At 37.7% G+C, this 22,121-nt stretch overlaps 2 protein-coding genes across 3 annotated transcripts in view; one reads left to right on the forward strand and one right to left on the reverse strand.

Moving 5' to 3' along the window:
- NRG4 (neuregulin 4) overlaps positions 1–19,638 on the forward strand; it is a 133,233-nt gene extending 113,595 nt beyond the window's left edge. For both annotated transcript variants that reach the window (XM_081228899.1, XM_081228900.1), the window contains 2 exons: positions 2,131–2,214; positions 18,265–19,638. In XM_081228899.1, coding sequence (XP_081085025.1) covers positions 2,131–2,147 — 17 coding nt within the window. In that variant the 3' untranslated portion in view covers positions 2,148–2,214; positions 18,265–19,638. The remainder of the gene's footprint in view (positions 1–2,130; positions 2,215–18,264) is intronic.
- Positions 19,639–20,576: 938 nt separating this feature from the next.
- FBXO22 (F-box protein 22) overlaps positions 20,577–22,121 on the reverse strand; it is a 29,546-nt gene continuing 28,001 nt past the window's right edge. Inside the window, exon 7 of the mRNA XM_081230156.1 lies at positions 20,577–21,756. Within this exon, the coding sequence (XP_081086282.1) occupies positions 21,339–21,756 (418 nt within the window). The 3' untranslated portion in view covers positions 20,577–21,338. The remainder of the gene's footprint in view (positions 21,757–22,121) is intronic.

Below are 22,121 nucleotides of genomic sequence, written 5' to 3' on the forward strand. Positions count from 1 at the left end.
ATGGGTTCGTGCCCCGGTCCAGGAAGATCCCACATGCTGCGGAGCAGCTAGGCCCGTGAGCCATGGCCGCTGAGCCTGCGCGTCCGGAGCCTGTGCTCCGCAACGGGAGAGGCCACAACAGTGAGGGGCCCGCGTAACACACACACACACACACAAAAGGTTAAAATGGTAAATCTTATTATGTATATTTCACAATAAAAAGCCAGAAAGAGATGCTGTTATTAAATGATACTGTCAGATGATTCATTTTAATATGCTCAAAATTAACTTTTGAGTTATCAAGAGATTGAGATGTGTTCTTCTACTTTGTAATTGAGTGAAATCATGTATTTTAATGGTTTGGTGAGTTTGTTGATTTTTGCTAAACTTGTAATGATATTGTCTGGAACTACATTCATTTGTAAAATGCCTGATGGTAAAGTAACCAGTGAAGAAATTCTCAGAGAACTGAAAATTTATTATTGAGCATGGTTTTAACTGGGAAGATTAACACAAATAAGGCTAAGTCTGACAAGAAAAAATGTAGGAATGGTTGACTGCCAGTAATGCTTGAATGCACAAGGATCTGTGTTTGTAATTCGCCAATAACATCTCTCTTCAAAAGGTTTGCCTCTTAATTTTTTTTTTCAGAATGTTCAATGGGATGGTAAAAACTCAATTATTTTTTAGGAAATGTATACACATAAAAAACAAGTCGACCTCTTCCTGTTTATAAAGACATGTTTGTAATAAAATAGAAGCTACTTTGGAGCCTTTCCACACAGAGGTACTCTGGTTTCATTGAGAAAAGAGTTTTGGAGCTCAAGTATTAAATTGCTGCTTTCTTTTAATGGAGGCAAAAAATGTCACAACAAAGGGTAAAAACCTAGATAAGGTATTGGGCATAGCTCACAAAGTTAGCTGACTGACCACTTATTTTTTCAAGGTCAAACAGTCTATCAGTAACTGCAAGGCCATTACTTTAAGAAAAGCAAAAAGAAATGCCTTTTACTGCATGTGACAAGATCTGTGTCATGAAAATAAAGTTGATCATGGGGACTGGGAATTGCTTAATGCTATTAGCTCCTACTTGTTATGAAAATCACAGCATGATGGTACATTCTATTTTAAATTTTATTAATGACCTGCTTTCACCAGGAAACTCCTCTTGCCACCACACCATAAAGCTTTATTCATTTCATCACTCCCTTCTGATAGATTTGTTCGTGTCACCCTGTGTGCCTCTGGAATATAAACCTCCCTAGGCAATCTTTTCACTTCGTTCATTAAGTAAACCTACAGCCTAAAGTCCTAGCATACATTTAGATTGTGATTATGTATCCCTATTGCAATAATGCACTAGTTCTGACAGTACAGCTCTTCAAATGAAAAGAAAGCAGTGTAATATGTAATCATGAACATCAGGTGTCTGTAGGTGCCAGGCACTGTGGTTGATATTTCATATCGGAGAAGGAGAACTCTTTTAAGTCCTAACACCCATTGTGAGGCAGGTGGTATTATTCTCACTGTACAAAAGAGAAAACTGAGGCTTAGAGAGGTTAAGATCAAGATCACACATCAGGTGGTAGAACAAGGATTTAAACCCCAAGTCCAAGGTTTTTGTACTGCACTTATGCTTCCATAGATATGGGTTACAGACTTAGGGCTCATCGGCTATGGAGGGAATTGTCCCTACATTAAATAGTCCTAGCTAGCCACAGGGTTTTTTGTTTTGGTTTGTTTTGTTTTTGCTACTTTCTTCTGTTTTCTTGCCATCAGTTATTAATTTTTATTGCCATTAGAATGACTCACTCTAGCAATCTTTTCCCCTTACTCTCTTTATCATTTGTAATATCTTTAAAAAAATTCACCAGGCTTGTTAGAACTTCAGGTAACAGAAAACAGGCAGTGAGGAAAGGCAGGGACACTTTCTTCTGTGAGATCTGAATGGAGGTGCTGACACAACTCTTCTGTGTTCTGAGGAGCGTTGTGTGGCTTATTTGGGTGTTCTAGGCTAGTTCACCTCAACTCTTCATATCACATACAGAAGGGATGGATGTATATGTGTGAATAAAATAAAGATGTGTTGGAAGGTGTGCATATAAAGAAAAATTGAGATGGAGAAAACATCTTAATTCTTATTTTCTATAGGTCATGGAGAACATTGAAGAAATATCACAGTGAACCCAAATCACTGCTTTTTTGTTACAAAGGCAGAAAATGAAACACCAAAAGGTAAAAGAAATTAGACATTAATCCTTCTTTGTTCTCTAAAGACTGAAAGTTATCATACCCTGAAACACAGTCTGTCCTATTGCAAGGTATGTGTGTTTGTCACGTGTATTATTAGCTCATTTGCAGTAGGTAAATAGGGGAGTAATATCAATCCTATGTGAAAGTGGCATTGGTCAAACATGATTTTTCCCAGTAAGCTAATGTGTTGAAGCATCCATCGGCAAACTTTCTCACAGCTAATGAGAAACTTTCAGCAATATACGAAGACCCTAAGAGAAAAGATGAAAATCCTAAGGGCAAGGAGTGGCTTTAGTGGCTTTCACTGTGTTAAGCTGTCTGGGGAAGTTGCAAGTACAGGTAAGGCATGAAGACATTTCACCCGGTGATTAGAAAAAAAGCATTGATTGATGAATGTGGAACCACACAACTTGTCTCAGGACTTAATGACTCACAGGTTCTTATGTCTCGGTGCAGAAGGAATTCGGTGAGGGACAAAGTGGGAGGTAAGAAGTGGATTTATTAGTATAGGATGCTTGTGAAGGATACAAGTGGGCAGGCAAGAGAGCTCTGCCCCAAGAACTAAGTGGGCTACGTTTTTATAATCAAAGGAAAAGTGGGAAGTGGGAGAGGACCACCTTCTTCCACATTCTTTGAGTAGACATCACGCTTACGTCACTAGCTCCTCCTTTGGGTGGGGCAGAGGAGTTTTTGACCCTATTTGGTCAAACGGGGACTGTCATGGTGCTATTCAAATCAGCAGAAGGGTGGTAACATAGACTAAAATATGTTAAAGCATCTCAGGTTTCAGTATGAGGGTCTTCTACTTTGGAATGCCACCTTTCCCCTGTATTCCTGTCCTTGGTACATGCTCAGGTGCATGTCCTAAGGATCATTATCTTGCTGACCTTGACCAGCAGGCTGCAGGCCTTGTTTTTTCACTTAATGGCCTGGGGCATATCTCATGCTTTTATTGCATGGTTTCATTGTTAAGCAGACCTGTTTTGTTTCACAGTGTTCTGATTGCTTTCTTGAGTGTTCATTAGCTTACAATGGTCTCCCAAAGTTCCCTTTGTGTCTATAATCCCCTAGTGGGACTTCTAAAACTACCTGTGTTAACTATCCTGCTCTATCCCTATCATTGGCAGCTACCTTTAGATCATATTTTTAATATTGATGGAAATCGTTTCTCTATGAGAAGCAATTGATTTCAAGGATCTATATCTGAAAGAAACACAAGCCCAGAAGTTTAAGTATATAGAAGATGGACTAATTCTCAGTGGATACTAGTGGAAATTTAGGATTCTAGTTTTTGTTACTGCTCAGGTTACAAAATTCCAAACTTATTTTCCCCATAAGGCTTTTAATTTTAGGGCATGATTTTGCAGAATGTGAGGTTTTCATCTTATTAGGAGCAAAATAAAGAATTCATTGGGCCAGAACAGTTTCTTCAGTTTTTCCAACTGTGTAGTTACCCTGAAATATAATAGAAAAAAACCAATGGCAACTTTCAGGACATATGAAGAGTTGTGGAGTAGCTTGGAGCAGTGGGAGTTCTGAACACCAAAGGTCTAGGGCTAGTAAATAGCCGAGGCAGAGGAGCAAGCTCTGGCCAAACGAACAGCCCACCTGTGAATAACTTCCCCCTCAAGCCAGTTCTCCATATCCTTGCCAACACTTGTTTTCGTTTAATAGCCATCCTAATAGGTGTGAAGTGGTACCTCATTGTGGTTTTGATTTGCATTTCCCTAATTAGTGATGTTTAGCATCTTTTCATGTGCTTATTGGTCATCTGTGTATATTCTTTGGATACCTGCCTATTCAAGTCCTCTGCTTATTTTGAACTAGGTTGTCTCTTGTTGCTGCTGTTGCATTTTAGGAGTTCTTCAGATATTCTGGTTATTAATCCCTCAGTCGGTACACACTGACTTTTCCCAACAGTCTAGCCCAGTGTGAGCACTGTGAATTGAACCTGTCACTAGTGCCACTGATTCATTCATTCACTCATTCATTTACCCATCATTCACTTACAACTAATACATATGAGCTTGAGGCACTAGAGTATACAAAATGAAAAACCCTCATAGAATTTTTTAACAGACTATTTTTTAAAAAGTTATAGATTTATAGAATGATTGAGAAGACACTGCAGAGAGTTCCCATATACTTCCCTCTCCCACAGTTTTCCCTACTATTAAACATCTATGTAAAATGTACTAGTGTGCTACATTTGCTAATATAAATGAAACAATTATAAATTAAATGAAACGTTAACAAAAGTCTATAGTTTACATTAAGGCTCCTCTTTTTGTTATAGTTTTATGGATTTTGACAAATGCATCATTTTATGTGTCCACCACTACAGTATCATGTTGAATAACTTCACCACCCTAAAAATCTCCTGTGCTCCATCTACTCAGCCTTCCCAACCTCACAGTGATAACCACTAATCCCTTTACTAGCTCTATAGTTTTCCAGAATGTCATATAGTTGGAGTCATACAGCATGTAACCTTTTCAGACTGTCTTCTTTCACTTAGCCATATACAAATTAAACTTCCTGTCTTGTGGCTTGATAACCTTTTTTTTAAAAAAAATAGCTAGGTTATATGACTTTTTTTGGTGGTTTAAAAAAGTTTTTATGGTAGAAAAACATACATAAGATGTACCATTTTCATGTATACAATTCAGTGGCATTAAGTATATTCACACTGGTGCAACCATTACCACCATCCATCTCCAGGACTTTCTCATCATCCCATACTGAACACTGTATCCATTAAACAATAACTCCCCACTTTAAGTATTTGAATATTCTCAATACTTCATGTAAGTAGAATCATGTATTTGTCCTTTTGTGTGTGGCTTATTTCACTTACCATGTCTGCAGGGTTCATCAGCACTATAGTATGTATCCAAATTTCTTTCCTTTATATGACTGAATAATATTCCAATGTATCTACCACATTTTGCTTATTCATTCATCAATCAATGAACATGAGTCATTTCACCTTTTGGCTATTGAGATAATGCTTCCATGAACGTACATGTGCAAGTATCTGTTCAAGCCCCCGTTTTCTGTTCTTTTGTATAAATACCCAGAAGTGGAATTGCTGAATCAAATGCTAATTCTGTATTTAATTTTTTGAGGAACTGCCATACTGTTTTCTACAGCAGCTATACCACTTTATATTCCCAGCAGCGATGAACAAAAGTTCCAGTTTCTCCACATCCTTGTCAATGCTTTTTTTTTCCCCCCAATAGTAGCCACCCTAATGGGTATGAAGTGGTATTTCATCATGGTTTTGATTTGCATTTCCCAAATGGTTAGTGATGTTGAGCATTTTTTCACATGTTTATTGGCCATACTGTATCTTCTTTGGATACCTGTCTGTTCAAGTCCTTTGCCCAGTTTTGATTTGGGTTGTCTTTTGTTGCTGTTGTTGCATTTTAGGAGTTTTTTATATATTAATGGATATTAATCCCTCATCAGATATGTGATTTGCAAATATTTTCTCCCATTCTGTGGATTGCTTTTTTCACTCCATTGATAGTGTCCTTTGATACATGTTTAATTTTTGATGAAGCCCAGTTTGTCTGTTTTTTTCTTCTGATGCCTGTGACTTTGGTGTCATATCCAAGAAATCACTGCCAAATCCAATGTCCTGAAACTTTTCCCCTGTTTTCTTCTAAGAGTGCAGTTTTACGTCTTAGGTTTAGGTCTTTGATCCATTTGAATTAATTTTTCTATATGGTGTTAGATAAAAATCCAACTTCATTCTTTTGCATGTGGATATCCTATTTTCCCACCACCATTTGTTGGAAACACTGTCCTTTCCCATTAAATGGTTTTGGTGCACTTCCCCCAAATCATTTGACCTTATATGTGAGGATTTCTGGATTCTTTATTCTATTCCACTAGTCTATATGTCTGTTTTTATTCAGTACCACAGTTTTGATTATTGTAGCTTTGCAGTAAAATTTGAAATCAGGAAGTGTGAGCCTTCCATCTTTAATCTTTTTCAAGATTGTTTTGGCTATTTGGGGATCCTAGATATTCTTATTTTTCTATTTCTGTAAAAAATGTCATTGAGATTTTGAAGTGGATTACATTGAATCTGTAGATCACCTGACATCATACCAGTATTAAGTCTTCCAATCTATGAACATGGGGTGTCTTTCCATTTATGTGTCATCTTTAACATCATTCAGCAATGTTTTGTGGTTTTCAGTGTACAAGTCTTTCACCTTCATTAAGTTAATTCCTATGTAGATCATTGTTTTTGATGCCATTGTAAAGGGAGTTGTTCTAATTTCTGTTTTGGGTTGTTCATGTTAGTGTACAGAAGGCAACTGATTTTGTGTGTTGATTCTGTATGCTTCAACTTTGCTGATTTGTTTCTAACAGATTTGGGGGTGCAGGGATCATTAGTGTTTTCTACATATAGGATCATGTATTCTGCAGAGATAATTTTACTTTCTTTTCTAATTTCAATCTTTTTCTTGACCAATTACTCTGCCTCGAACTTCCAACACTGTGTTGAACAGCAGTAGTAAAAGCTGCATCCTTACCTTGTTCCTGATGTTAGGAAATGCTTTCAGTCCTTCTCCATTGAGTATGATGTTAGCTGTAAGATTTTCATATGTGGTCTTTATTATATTGAGGTAGCTTCCTTCAATTCCTAGGGGGGTGGTGGGTTTTTTTTAATCAAAAAAATTTTGTCAAATTCTTTTTCAGCATCAACTGATGGGATCCATGTGTGACCCTCATTCTGCTAATGCAGTGTATTGTATTTGATTGGATTTTCATGTTGAACCATTCTTGCATTGCAGCAATAAATCCACTTGTTCAAAATGTATAAAACTTTTAATGTGCTCTTGAATTCAGTTTGCTAATACTTTAAGATGTTTGCATCAATATTCATCAGGGGTATTGGTCTTTAACTTTCTTTTCTTGTGTTGTCATTGTCTGGCTTTGGTATCAGGGCAATACTGGCCTTATACAATGGATTAGGAAGTGTTCCTGCCTATTGAATTTTTTTGAAAAGTTTGAGGACTGGAGTTATTTCTTCTTTAAATGTTTGGTTGAATTGAGTAAAGCCAGAGGTTGCAGGATTTTCCTTTGTTGGGAGGTTTTTGACCACTGATTCAATCTCCCTTCTAGCTATAGGTCTATGTAGATTTTTAATTTCTTCATCAATCAGTATTAGTATGGTTGTGCTTTTGTTTTTAGAAATATATCCATTTCACCTAGGTTATTCAACTTGTTTAAAACTGCTCATAGTACTCTTATGATCCTTTTTATTTCTGTAGACTCATTAGTAATAACCCTACTCTTATTTCTTTTTTTTTAAAATTTTTTAATTAGTTTCTGCTTTATAACAAAGTGAGTCAGTCATACATATACATCTGTTCCCACATCCCTTCCCTCATGCATCTCCCTCCCTCCCACCCTCCCCATCCCACCCCTCCAGGCGGTCACAAAGCACCGAGCTGATCTCCCTGTGCTCTGTGGCTGCTTCCCACTATCTATCTACCTTACGTTTGGTAGTGTATATATGTCCATGCCTCTCTTTCACTTTGTCACAGCTTACCCTTCCCCCTCCCCATATCCTCAAGTCCATTCTCAAGTAGGTCTGTGTCTTTATTCCCGTTTTGCCCCTAGGTCCTTCATGACTTTTTTTTTTTTTTAATTCCGTATATATGTGTTAGCATACGGTATTTGTCTTTCTCTTTCTGACTTACTTCACTCTGTATGACAGACTCTAGGTCTATCCACCTCATTACAAATAGCTCAGTTTCGTTTCTTTTTATGGCTGAGTAATATTCCATTGTATATATGTGCCACATCTTCTTTATCCATTCATCCGATGATGGACACTTAGGTTGTTTCCATCTCCGGGCTATTGTAAATAGGGCTGCTATGAACATTTTGGTACATGTCTCTTTTTGAATTATGGTTTTCTCAGAGTATATGCCTAGTAGTGGGATTGCTGGGTCATATGGTAGTTCTATTTTTAGTTTTTTAAGGAACCTCCATACTGTTCTCCATAGTGGCTGTACCAATTCACATTCCCACCAGCAGTGCAAGAGTGTTCCCTTTTTTCCACACCCTCTCCAGCATTTATTGTTTCTAGATTTCTTGATGATGGCCATTCTGACTGGTGTGAGATGATATCTCATTGTAGTTTTGATTTGCATTTCTCTAATGATGAATGATGTTGAGCATTCTTTCATGTGTTTGTTGGCAGTCTGTATATCTTCTTTGGAGAAATGCCTATTTAAGTCTTCTGCCCATTTTTGGATTGGGTTGTTTGTTTTTTTGCTATTGAGCTGCATGAGCTGTTTATAAATTTTGGAGATTAATCCTTTGTCAGTTGCTTCATTTGCAAATATTTTCTCCCATTCTAAGGGTTGTCTTTTGGTCTTGTTTATGGTTTCCTTTGCTGTGCAAAAGCTTTGAAGTTTCATTAGGTCCCATTTGTTTATCTTTGTTTTTATTTCCATTTCTCTAGGAGGTGGGTCCAAAAGGATCTTGCTGTGATTTATGTCATAGAGTGTTCTACCTATGTTTTCCTCTAAGAGTTTGATAGTTTCTGACCTTACATTTAAGTCTTTAATCCATTTTGAGCTTATTTTTGTGTATGGTGTTAGGGAATGATCTAATCTCAAACTTTTACATGTCCCTGTCCAGTTTTCCCAGCACCACTTATTGAAGAGGCTGTCCTTTCTCCACTGTACATTCCTGCCTCCTTTATCAAAGATAAGTTGGCCATATGTGCGTGGGTTTATCTCTGGGCTTTCTATCCTGATCCACTGATCTATCTTTCTGTTTTTATGCCAGTACCACACTGTCTTGATTACTGTAGCTTTGTAGTATAGTCTGAAGTCAGGGAGCCTGATTCCTCCAGCTCCGTTTTTCGTTCTCAAGATTGCTTTGGCTATTCGGGGTCTTTTGTTTTTCCAAACAAATTTTGAAATTTTTTGTTCTAGTTCTGTGAAAAATGCCAGTGGTAGTTTGATAGGGATTGCATTGAATCTGTAGATTGCTTTGGGTAGTAGAGTCATTTTCACAATATTGATTCTTCCAATCCAGGAGCATGGTATATCTCTCCATCTATTTGTATCATCTTTAATTTCTTTCATCAGTGTCTTATAATTTTCTGCATACAGGTCTTTTGTCTCCTTAGGTAGGTTTCTTCCTAGATATTTTATTCTTTTTGTTGCAATGGTAAATGGGAGTGTTTTCTTGATTTCATTTTCAGATTTTTCATCATTAGTGTACAGGAATGCCAGAGATTTCTGTACATTAATTTTGTATCCTGCTACTTTACCAAATTCATTGATTAGTTCTAGTAGTTTTTCGGTAGCATCTTTAGGATTCTCTATGTATAGTATCATGTCATCTGCAAACAGTGACAGCTTTACTTCTTCTTTTCTGATTTGGATTCCTTTTCTTTGCTTTTCTTCTCTGATTGCTGTGGCTAAAACTTCCAAAACTATGTTGAATAAGAGTGGTGAGAGTGGGCAGCCTTGTCTTGTTCCTGATCTTAGTGGAAATGGTTTCAGTTTTTCACCATTGAGGACAATGTTGGCTGTGGGTTTGTCATATATGGCCTTTATGATGTTGAGGAAAGTTCCCTCTATGCCTACTTTCTGCAGGGTTTTTATCATAAATGGGTGTTGAATTTTGTCGAAAGCTTTCTCTGCATCTATTGAGATGATCATATGGTTTTTCTCCTTCAGCTTGTTAATATGGTGTATCACATTGATTGATTTGCGTATATTGAAGAATCCTTGCATTCCTGGAATAAACCCCACTTGATCATGGTGTATGATCCTTTTAATGTGCTGTTGGATTCTGTTTGCTAGTATTTTGTTGAGGATTTTTGCATCTATGTTCATCAGTGATATTGGCCTGTAGTTTTCTTTCTTTGTGACATCCTTGCCTGGTTTTGGTATCAAGGTGATGGTGGCCTCGTAGAATGACTTTGGGAGTGTTCCTTCCTCTGATATTGTTTGGAAGAGTTTGAGAAGGATGGGTGTTAGCTCTTCTCTAAATGTTTGATAGAATTCGCCTGTGAAGCCATCTGGTCCTGGGCTTTTGTTTGATGGAAGATTTTTAATCACAGTTTCAATTTCAGTGCTTGTGATTGGTCTATTCATATTTCCTATTTCTTCCTGAGTCAGTCTTGGCAGGTTGTGCATTTCTAAGAATTTGTCCATCTCTTCCAGGTTGTCCATTTTATGGGCATAGAGTTGCTTGTAGTAATCTCTCATGATCTTTTGTATTTCTGCAGTGTCAGTTGTTACTTCTCCTTTTTCATTTCTAATTCTATTGATTTGAGTCTTCTCCCTTCTTTTCTTGATGAGTCTGGCTAATGGTTTATCAATTTTGTTTATCTTCTCAAAGAACCAGCTTTTAGTTTTATTGATCTTTGCTATCGTTTCCTTCATTTCTTTTTCATTTATTTCTGATCTGATTTTTATGATTTCTTTCCTTCTGCTAACTTTGGGATGTTTTTGTTCTTCTTTCTCTAATTGCTTTAGGTGCAAGGTTAGGTTGTTTATTCGAGATGTTTCCTGTTTCTTAATGTGGGATTGTATTGCTATAAACTTCCCTCTTAGAACTGCTTTTGCTGCATCGCATAGGTTTTGGGTCGTCGTGTCTCCATTGTCATTTGTTTCTAGGTATTTTTTAATTTCCTCTTTGATTTCTTCAGTGATCACTTCGTTATTAAGTAGTGTATTGTTTAGCCTCCATGTGTTTGTATTTTTTACAGCTCTTTTCCTGTAATTGATATCTAGTCTCATAGCATTGTGGTCAGAAAAGATACTTGATACAATTTCAATTTTCTTAAATTTACCAAGGCTTGATTTGTGACCCAAGATATGATCTATCCTGGAGAATGTTCCATGAGCACTTGAGAAAAATGTGTATTCTGTTGTTTTTGGATGGAATGTCCTATAAATATCAATTAAGTCCATCTTGTTTAATGTATCATTTAAAGCTTGTGTTTCCTTATTTATTTTCATTTTGGAAGATCTGTCCATTGGTGAAAGTGGGGTGTTAAAGTCCCCTACTATGATTGTGTTACTGTCTATTTCTCCTTTTATGGCTGTTAGTATTTGCCTTATGTATTGAGGTGCTCCTATGTTGGGTGCATAAATATTTACAATTGTTATATCTTCTTCTTGGATCGATCCCTTAATCATTATGTAGTGTCCTTCTTTGTCTCTTCTAGTAGTCTTTATTTTAAAGTCTATTTTGTCTGATATGAGAATTGCTACTCCAGCTTTCTTTTGGTTTCCATTTGCATGGAATATCTTTTTCCATCCCCTTACTTTCAGTCTGTATGTGTCTCTAGGTCTGAAGTGGGTCTCTTGTAGACAGCATATATATGGGTCTTGTTTTTGTATCCATTCAGCCAATCTGTGTCTTTTGGTGGGAGCATTTAGTCCATTTACATTTAAGGTAATTATCGATATGTATGTTCCTATTCTCATTTTCTTAATTGTTTTGGGTTCGTTATTGTAGGTCTTTTCCTTCTGTTGTGTTTCTTGCCTAGAGAAGTTCCTTTAGCATTTGTTGTAAAGCTGGTTTGGTGGTGCTGAACTCTCTCAGCTTTTGCTTGTCTGTAAACGTTTTAATTCCTCCATCAAATCTGAATGAGATCCTTGCTGGGTAGAGTAATCTTGGTTGCAGGTTTTTCTCCTTCATCACTTTAATTATGTCCTGCCACTCCCTTCTGGCTTGTAGAGTTTCTGCTGATAGATCAGCTGTTATCCTGATGGGGATTCCCTTGTGTGTTATTTGTTGTTTTTGCCTTGCTGCTTTTAATATGATTTCTTTGTGTTTAATTTTTGACAGTTTGATTAATATGTGTCTTGGCATATTTCTCCTTGGATTTATTCTGTATGGGACTCTCTGTGCTTCCTGGACTTGATTAACTATTTCCTTTCCCATATTAGGGAAGTTTTCAACTATAATCTCTTCAAATATTTTCTCAGTCCCTTTCTTTTTCTCTTCTTCTTCTGGAACCCCTATAATTCGAATGTTGGTGCGTTTAATGTTGTCCCAGAGGTCTCTGAGACTGTCCTCTGTTCTTTTCATTCTTTTTTCTTTATTTTGCTCTGCAGCAGTTATTTCCACTATTTTATCTTCCACCTCACTTATCCGTTCTTCTGCCTCAGTTATTCTGCTATTGATCCCATCTAGAGTATTTTTTATTTCATGTATTGTGTTTTTAATTGATGCTTGATTCATCTTTAGTTCTTCTAGGTCCTTGTTAACTGTTTCTTGCATTTTGTCTATTCTATTTCCAAGATTTTGGATCTGGGAAATAGAATCTTGGATCATCTTTACCATCATTATTCTGAATTCTTTTTCAGGTAGACTGCCTATTACGTCTTCATTTGTTAGGTCTGGTGGGTTTTTATCTTGTTCCTTCTCCTGCTGTGTTTTTTTCTGTCTTCTCATTTTGCTTATGTTACTGTGTTTGGGGTCTCCTTTTTGCAGGCTGCAGGTTCGTAGTTCCCGTTGTTTTTGGTGTCTGTCCCCAGTGGCTAAGGTTGGTTTAGTGGGTTGTGTAGGCTTCCTGGTGGAGGGGACTAGTGCCTGTGTTCTGGTGGATGAGGCTGGATCTTGTCTTTCTGGTGGGCAGGTCCACGTCTGGTGGTGTGTTTTGGGGTGTCTGCGGACTTTTTATGATTTTAGGCCACCTCTCTGCTAGTGGGTGGCGTTGTGTTCCTGTCTTGCTAGTTGTTTGGCATAGGGTGTCCAGCACTGTAGCTTGCTGGTCATTGAGTGAAGCTGGGTGCTGGTGTTGAGATGGAGATCTCTGGAAGATTTTCGCCGTTTGATATTATGTGGAGCTGGGAGGTCTCCTGTGGACCAGTGTCCTGAAGTTGGCTCTCCCACCTCAGAGGCACAGCTCTGACTCCTGGCTCCTCAGTGTGGGATGATTTGTTGTCTATTCATGTGTTCCACAGATGCAGGGTACATCAAGTTGATTGCGGAGCTTTAATCCGCTGCTTCTGAGGCTGCTGGGAGAGGTTTCCCTTTCTCTTCTTTGTTCTCACAGCTCCTGGGTCTCAGCTTTGGATTTGGTCCCGCCTCTGCGTGTAGGTCGCCGGAGGGCGTCTGTTCTTCGCTCAGACAGGAAAGGGTTAAAGGAGCAGCCTCTTCGGGGACTCTGGCTCACTCAGGCCGGGTGGGAGGGAGGGGCACGGAGTGCGGGGAGAGCCTGTAGCGGCAGAGGTCGGCATGACGTTGCACCAGCGCGCCGTGTGTTCTCCCAGGGAAGCCGCCCCTGGATCCCGGGACCCCGGCAGTGGCGGGCTGCACGGGCTCCCGGAAGGGCGGTGTGGACAGTGACCTGCACTCGCACACAGGCTTCTTGGCGGCGGCAGCAGCAGCCCCAGCGTCCCACGCCCGTCACTGGGCTCCGCACCCTCAGTCGTGACTCGCGCCCGTCTGTGGAGCCCCTTCAAGCAGCGCTCCCAATCCCCTCTCCTCGTGCACCAGGAAACCAAGAGGGAAGAAAAAGTCTCTGGCCTCTTTGGCAGCTCCAGAGTCTTCCCGGACTCCCTGCCGGCTAGCTGTGGCACACCAGCCCCCTTCAGGCTGAGTTCTCGCCGCCAGCCCCAGTCCTTTCCCTGCGCTCTGACCGAAGCCCGAGCCTCAGCTTCCAGCGCCGCCCGCCCTGGCGGGCAAGCAGACAAGCCTCTCGGGCGGGTGAGTGCCGCTCGGCACTGATCCTCTGTGCGGGAATCTCTCCGCTTTGCCCTACCCAGGTATGTGGGGAGTTTCTTGCCTTTTGGGAGGTCTGGGGTCTTCTGCCAGCGTTCAGTAGGTGTTCTGTAGGAGTTGTTCCACGTGTAGCTGTATTTCTGGTGTATCCGTGGGGAGGAAGGTGATCTCCGCGTCTTGTACTCTTATTTCTGTTTTTAGAAGTTGAGTCTTCTCTTTTGTTATTGATCTAGCTAAAGGTTTGTCCACTTTGTTAACCTTTTCAAAGAACTAGCTTTTAGTTCAAAATTTTCTGTTGATTTTCTTTTCAGTATTTAGCTTATCTTAGTTCTAATCTTCCTTCTACTAGCTTTGGATTTAGTCTATTCTTTTTCTAGTTCCTTAAGTTATAAAGTTAGAATGTTGATTTCAGATTTTTTTTAATGTAAGCATTTACAGCTAGAATTTTCTGTCTTATGGGGTGCAATGAAAGCAGTGCTGATTTTTTTTTTTAAGACTAATCTTTTTTTTTTTTTTAAAGAAGATGTTGGGGGTAGTAGTTTATTAATTAATTTTTGCTGTATTGGGTCTTCGTTTCTGTGCGAGGGCTTTCTCTAGTTGCGGCAAGCGGGGGCCACTCTTCATTGCCATGCGTGGGCCTCTCATTATCGTGGCCTCTCTTGTTGCAGAGCACAGGCTCCAGACGTGCAGGCTCAGTAATTGTGGCTCACGGGCCTAGTTGCTCCGTGGCATGTGGGATCCTTCCAGACCAGGGCTCAAACCCGTGTCCTCTGCATTAGCAGGCAGACCCTCAACCACTGCGCCACCAGGGAAGCCCCTGGTATGTTGTGTTTTGCTTAATGTATTTTGAGGATGTTATTAGATGTGTAAATGTTATATAACTGTTATATTGTATATTATACAATTATATATAACTGTTATATATAACTGTTATTAGATGTGTAAATGTTATATAACGGTTATATTATATATTATATAACTGTTACATTGTTGTATAAAACCTTTTAACATATAATGTACTTTTCTGTCTCTTTAAATCCAAAAAGGTTTTAAGTCTATTTGTCTCATAATAATATACTGTTCCCTTTTGGTTACTGTTTGCATGGAATATTTTTGCTCCTTATTTTCTGTGTTAGTGTCTTCTTTTGTGTTTTGTTTTATAGTGAAACATTTAAGTTCTTTTTTCCTTTTGTGTGTATTCTATAGCTATTTCTTTGTGGTTACCATGGGGATTCCATTTAACATCATGAAGTAATGACACTAATTTGAATTTACAGCAGCTTAACTTCAATAGTGCATAAAAACTTTGCTCTTATATAACTTTGCCCTCACTCCCTTTCAACTATTACTGTCACAAGATTACATCTTTAAGCATTGTGTCTAAAAACATAAACCAACTAAAAACGTAAACCAATAACTGTATTTTTATATGTTAGTTCCTAAATTGTGTGGAAAACAAAGAGAGTTACAAATCAAGTTATAATACTAGCTTCTATAATTCTTCATGTATACCTTTACTGGAGAGCTTTACTTCTTCATATGGTTTCCTGTTCCTATCCTTTGTCCTTTCATTTCAACTTGAAGAATTTCCTTTAGCATTTCTTGCAGGGCAGGTCCAGTTGTATCAGTGTCCAGTAATGTTTTAATTTCTCCCTCATTTTTGAAGGACAGTTTTGCCAGATAGAAGATTTTAGGTTGACAGTTTTTTCAAGAAATCTGATAATCTTATTGAAGATCCCTTTTATGTGATGTTTCTTCATTCTTGCGGCTTTCACGATTCTTTCTCTTTGTATAGCTTAATTATACAGATTTTCCTTCACTTACAATGGGGTTGTATCTTGATAAACCCATGGTAAGTTGAAAATATAAGTTGAAAATGCATTTTATATAGCTAACCTACTGAACATCATAGCAAGCCTATCCTATCTTAAATGTGCTGTGAACAATTACATTAGCCTGTAGCTGGTCAAAATCATCTAATACAAAGCCTATTTTGAAGTGATGTAATTTACTGAATACTGTACTGAAAAACAGAATAGTTGTACATGTATTAGATGTTTACTCATGATCATGCGGCTGACTGGGAGCTGCAGCTCTCTGCCACTGCTAGGCATCATAAGTGCATATCTTACTGCATACTGCTAGCCTGGGAAAAGATCAAAATTCAAAAAAGTAAGTATGGTTTCTACTGAATGCATATCATCTTTACACCATTGTAAAGCTGAAAAAATCCTAAGTCAAATTGTCCTAGGTCAAAGACCGTCTATAATGTATCTTGGCGTCTCTTTTGACTTTACCCTATTAGGAGTTTGTTGAGCCTCCTGATATGTACATCCACGTCTTGCATCAAATTTGGCAAGCTTTTTTGTCATTATTTCCTCAAATAAACTTTATGTAGCTTTCTCTTTTCCTTCTGGGACTCCTGTAATGTTTCTTCTTCCATTTGATGGTATCTTACAAATCCCTTAGATTGTTTACTTTGTTTTCTTAGACACAATTACTTCAACTGTCCTGTCTTCAACTTGCTGATGAGTTCTTTTGCTTGCTCAAATCTGCTGTTCAACTCCTCCAGTGAAAATTTTGTTATTGTAACTTTCTGCTCCAAAATTTCTTTGGTTCCTTTTTATAATTTCTCTCCACTGGTATTCTCATTTTATTCATCACTTTCTTGATTTCCTTTAGTTCTTTGAGCATATTTAAAGGTCTTTTTCTAGTAAGGTCAATGTGTGGGCCAGGCCAGTTTCTGTTCCATTGAATAGGCCTCATTTCCCTGTTTCTCTGTATGCCTTACAGGTTTTTTGTTGTTGAAAATTGGGCATTTCACTATTACAGTACTGTAATTCTGGATATAACATTCTCTTCTATTCCCAGTGTTTACCAGTTGTTGCTGACTGCTGAACGCTGTTGTTCACTTGTTTTTGAGACTTTTCCAAGCTACTTTTACAAAGACTATCCCTTGTGTGTGATCACTGAAGCCTCTGTTCCTATTATCTCATGTTCAGCTGTTTTTAGAGATTTCCTTGAATGCCAGTTCTCCTTTTTGCATTTCACCTGTGTGCTAAGGCACTCCTGCAGCTCTTAGCTAGGCCTGCTTCTATCCTAGGGATCAGACCAAGATGAAAACCTAAGGCTCTCTTAAATCTTTTCTGAGCATGTTTTGCCTGTGCATTCATTTGGCATTCTATATCTTCCCCTGGGTACAACTGCTTTTGAATGCCCAGTTTCTCAAAAATCTCACCCCAGCTTCTCCTCTAGGCCTTACACAGCCTGTTTTATGTCTTCACCCATATCCAGGTGCCTATGATTCTGTAGTCATTTTGCAGCTTTCACAAGCAGTGCCTACTCTTTCTTGCCTGATTTCCAAGTTATGCAAAACAGTGATGAGCACCTTGAGTCAGTCCTACTAATCCCCCCCACAGATTAGAAAAGACAAACAGTGATTTGCAAATAAAGCCTATTCTTCCTCTTCTGGTTTGAGGGAGGGAACTGGAAACCAGGCTTCTGTCATTTTAAGAATAAGAGCACCACTGCATGGGAGGCAAGGGTGAGTAAAAAATCACAAAACTTTCCATTTTGAGGATGGGTTTTCTTCACTGGGCACTGTGTTAGTTGCTGTAAACCTTTGTTTTCCAGAGCGCCAACAAATTTGGTTCACACAGTTGCTTTTTTCCTTTCCTCCTCAACGTTTCTGTGGAGGAACAAAAGCTTGGAGTGCTGTAGTTCACAATTTTGCTAGTGTCACTCAGGTCAATTCTGTTTATTCCTATCTGTAATTCTAGTATCCTGACTAGGCCTTGAACAGAGTTATGTTTTAGATACATGTATGGTGACTGAATTTTTGTTAGATGTGGAGGTACTGTGTAAATGTTAAGAAAATGGTCTCAATTATCTTCACTGATTTACATTTAAAATTAATGAATATATGTATTTTTTCCAATTTCTTGTAATTATCAATCTTGCCTTTTTTACTGGCTGTGATGTCTCTAGAGAAGAGTAACTTTTACAAAAAGTATGAAATGAAATGCTCCATACACTCTTAGTACCAAGACATTAAATGAAGTTTATTGGCCTCTGCCAATGTTTCCTACTTTAGAGTAGCATATATTCTTCTACTCTGTCCCCATCATGGCATAAGGCAGAAATGAAACAAAAATAACATGTCTTGTAAATATGTGACTATTTTTCTCTACACAGGCTAATGTTAAAAAAAACTTTCTGGTAACATTCATTTACATAGCACAGGTATTAGTTTTGTTTATTTAACAAGGATGTTATTACTAATACTATGTTTTGTTATTTTAGGATTTTCATTAAGCAGACTCATTCCCTTTCTACAAACGAAAACCAAGTCAGTCATCTAAAAATCTCAATTTCAAATCAAGAGGATTTAGTCTTCTGTTTTCATTAAAATGGAACTTATGGTGGTGCTCAAATGGGTTAGACTTGGGCACAAAATGACGGAAGTAGATTTTTTTCTCAAAAATTTCTGCAGAATGCCTAGGAAATTCTCAGATTTGTAAAAGTTTATTTTACATTCTTTGCATGTTCGTTGTGTTAAATTTGTAATATAAATTAGTGGCAAAACTCTTGCTGTTTGGCTTCTCTTACTAGGTTGAAAAGTTGTTTTATTTACCAATGATGCAGGTTTAAGCAAAGTTGAGAATTACAGAAGTGAACTGGCCTTCTGGACCCCCTTCATTACTCTAGGTCACAGACTACTAATTATAACAATGTGTAGGGTGTCTGTTTTGAGATCTTAATTCCAAGCTTCCTTATTCTTTCTTATATTGCTACATGGCTTTTCAAGGAGTTTATTCCTTTGAAGCAGCCTTTAACAAGGCAAATTGTAGCTGCAGAAAGATTCTGCTTTGAAAGCACATTAAGGAAATCAGTATTTTTTAAACACCTTGATTAAACTATCCTATCCTTGTCACTTGATAGAAGTCAGCTCAGTATTGTAAAGAAAACAGTAAGGGTACATCTTCTCTTTTTGTGCTCATGTCAATTTTTTCATGTGAACATTTTTCCAGTTTCACAAATGACTACAACAGTTGCCATTTCTAGGAATTCAGTATGTTTTTAGCTGAAACAGTAACTTTTTCTTTAATGCTTGCCTTTAAGACAGGCCTTTCAAAACCATAATAAATTGTTTTAACTTTGGTTAAATTATCATCCCCCCCACTTCCAAAGAAATGTCAAAGCCTCTGAGAGGCAGGGCCAGTAACTTTTGTTTTCATCAGTACTACTCCTTCAGTTGGTTCAACTTCTTCCCTTTCTATTTTGCACCAGGGTTACAATCTTGTGGCCAAATGAATTTATTGTTCCTAACAAGCTCCAAAGTCTCAGCTATAAAAAGGAGCCATATATTAACCTCGAATATTGTATGAAATGACCTTGCAGCAGACTCTCCTTTGAGAAGTAATAAAACATTTTATGTATTAATTTGAAAAAAATAAAACAGTTCATTCAATCAGGTGCATTTTGTTCATATTTCCATTTTCAAAATCTTTTTTCCTCTACTGTTCAGTCAACTCTGGTTAATATCAAGGACAAAGAAAATTTACAAAGTATTTTCCTTATATGCTATGTAAGCATAAACAAGGACTTGAATTTTGAGATATTGTCTACTTGATAATGGGTACCAATGTCAAATAACAGAAGAGTTAATAAATAAAAACAGCTAAATATTAATATTCACAGATTAAAAGTTCTATGGCAATCAAACTTTTCTTTGGCCTTTCTTCAGGAACTAAGATTGAGTATAACCATAAATTAAAGAAACTTTTAACTATTTTTATCATTCATATAAATAAACAGCAAGAAAAAATGTTTTGAAGTAAAAACTGGTTTACAAAAAGTGATTAAAAATAGAAAAGCAGGAATGTTAATATATTTGATGATTTCACTTACCTTGCAAGTTTTCTTCTATCCCGTTAGAACCACTGACTGTTACAAAAGTGCCATATATTATATCATACTGTATTAGAATATGCTAATACAGATATCCTGTAACAAAGACCTGGAAAAAAACAAGTGCCTTAGGCAAGAATGATGTTAATTTCTGTCTTGTAAAACACTCTGGAGATAGGCAGTCCAAATCAGTAATGGTAGCACTTCAACAAAACGGTATGGCAACCTAGGATCGTTCTGTGTGGTTCTCTTCCACAATAGAGCATTGCCTCTTCTGTAGAGTCTAAGATGGCTCACAGTCATATCCACTTTTAAGCAAAAGGATTGAAAAAAGGCAAAAAACAAAAAACAAAAAACGGTCACACCGTTTTAAAGGATACATTATCATTTCCCTCACATTTCACCAGCCAGAACAGTCATACTTGCAAGGGACACAAGGATGTAGTCTTTATTCTGGTGTGCACGTGCCTAGCTGAAAATCAAAGGTTTTATGACTATGTGAAAAGGAAAGAATGGATATTGGGGGGAAACTGGTGTTCTCTACACAGATTTCATTTTGATATTTACATAATGAGAAATTTAAACCTGAAAAACATTTTACTGGAAATATGCCAGGATTTGCTAGCTAACAAATACCATTATTCTGGGTTTTCTTTTCTAAAGGATTCCTTCATTCACTCACTAAAAGCAATGAAGTACACAGCTGAGTTTCCAAGGTACGTTTTATTGGTATAAAACCAAAATAAGGTGATGTAATTGTCTCATCTGCCAATTAGTTACACAGAAGTAGGTGAAAAAAAGAATTTTCTGTTGCAATTTCTTTATTGAGGGAAAAGGAAAATTTTTTTCCTTATAAGGTAATAAAATACTGATTAGTCTTGGCAATTTATTTGACTAAGCAACTTTATAGAGTACTAAAAAATAGTTCTTTAACATTTATCAAATAAGTAAAAAGTCAGTAATTTGTTACAGCTTCTGAAAAAAATGGTAAAATTGTAAAGCAGAGAAAAATTTCCCAAGCCATCTATGTATTTTTCTCCTTTATTAAGGGAGAAAAATATCTTCATGATTCTGCTGAAAGATCATCTAACATTGCAGAGGTAGTCATGGAATGTCTTAAATCTCCTTTCTGTTGATGACTCCTTTTTTAGTCTTCCTATGCAGAAGACTATTTAAAGTCCTATCACACAGCAGCTACATAATCTGGTAGGTACAGTATAGCCATAATTGGTTCACTTGTGCCTGATGCAAAAGCTCTCAACTCCCAGTCTTGCATGACATTATTTACAAACTTGTTCTTCATCTAATACATTAAAAACTATCAAATAATCTTTAGAGTGTCAAAGCTACAAAGCAGATATATATAAAGTTTTTTATTTGTAATATACATATCCCAAGTTTCCATTTTCTGGAAAAGGCAGAGCCTGAAAGTTATACATTGTGAAAGCCACTTTACAGGTGGCACTTTATTTAGATGACCCAAGATGAATTAGTGCCATTATTGTTGTATAGCTGTGAAATAGATCATCATCCTTTACCTCATTACATTTCTTCAGTATAAAGTTTCCAGTGACTATGCGATCACATCCAATTTCTCCATGTCCAAAGAAGCCAAATAAAGGAACACTAGGAAAAAACTTTCTAAATACATGAGCCTCCACATTCTCCTTGGCTCCATAATACTGAAAGCCCCTGCCAACACACGCAAACATGAAGCCAATGGTATTCTGCTCTGGAATGTTGGCTGCTTTGAGGCGCTGCATCGCAGCCTCAGCAGTCTTCTCGTCATTGACATCCTCATTGAGAAGCACTGTGGCACTCTGGATACGGTGTCCGCTAAATGACAGTCCAACCACACCGGTGGCATTAATATCCAGAGGGTTCCTAGAAAATTAAATTAGAAAGGTGGCAATATATCATGAAACACCATTCAAATTTACAGTATAAAAGAAAAATCCTCCTGATTCACTGGTTGGGAAGTGCTGCCTTAGTCTACAGTTAGTCTGAGGCTCTCTCTCCCTGATCAGAGGACTGTAATAAGGGTTAAAAATTAAACTACTGAAATTAATATATTAAAAGAATGCAGAAGACAGATCTACGGAGAAGAAAGCAACCATTTCCTCAGTCACAGATACAAAGGGGCAAATGCATCACCTCCACAAAGATTTCTAAAATCCAACCTGAGTTTTAGAAGGGTACAGAGTATTCTTACCTTTCTCACTTCCCTGAAAAAGGAATCTTACAATTTT

This window comes from Mesoplodon bidens (assembly GCF_964165515.1).
Source record: "Mesoplodon bidens genome assembly, chromosome: 3".
In the NCBI taxonomy this organism is placed as follows: Eukaryota; Metazoa; Chordata; class Mammalia; order Artiodactyla; family Ziphiidae; genus Mesoplodon; species Mesoplodon bidens.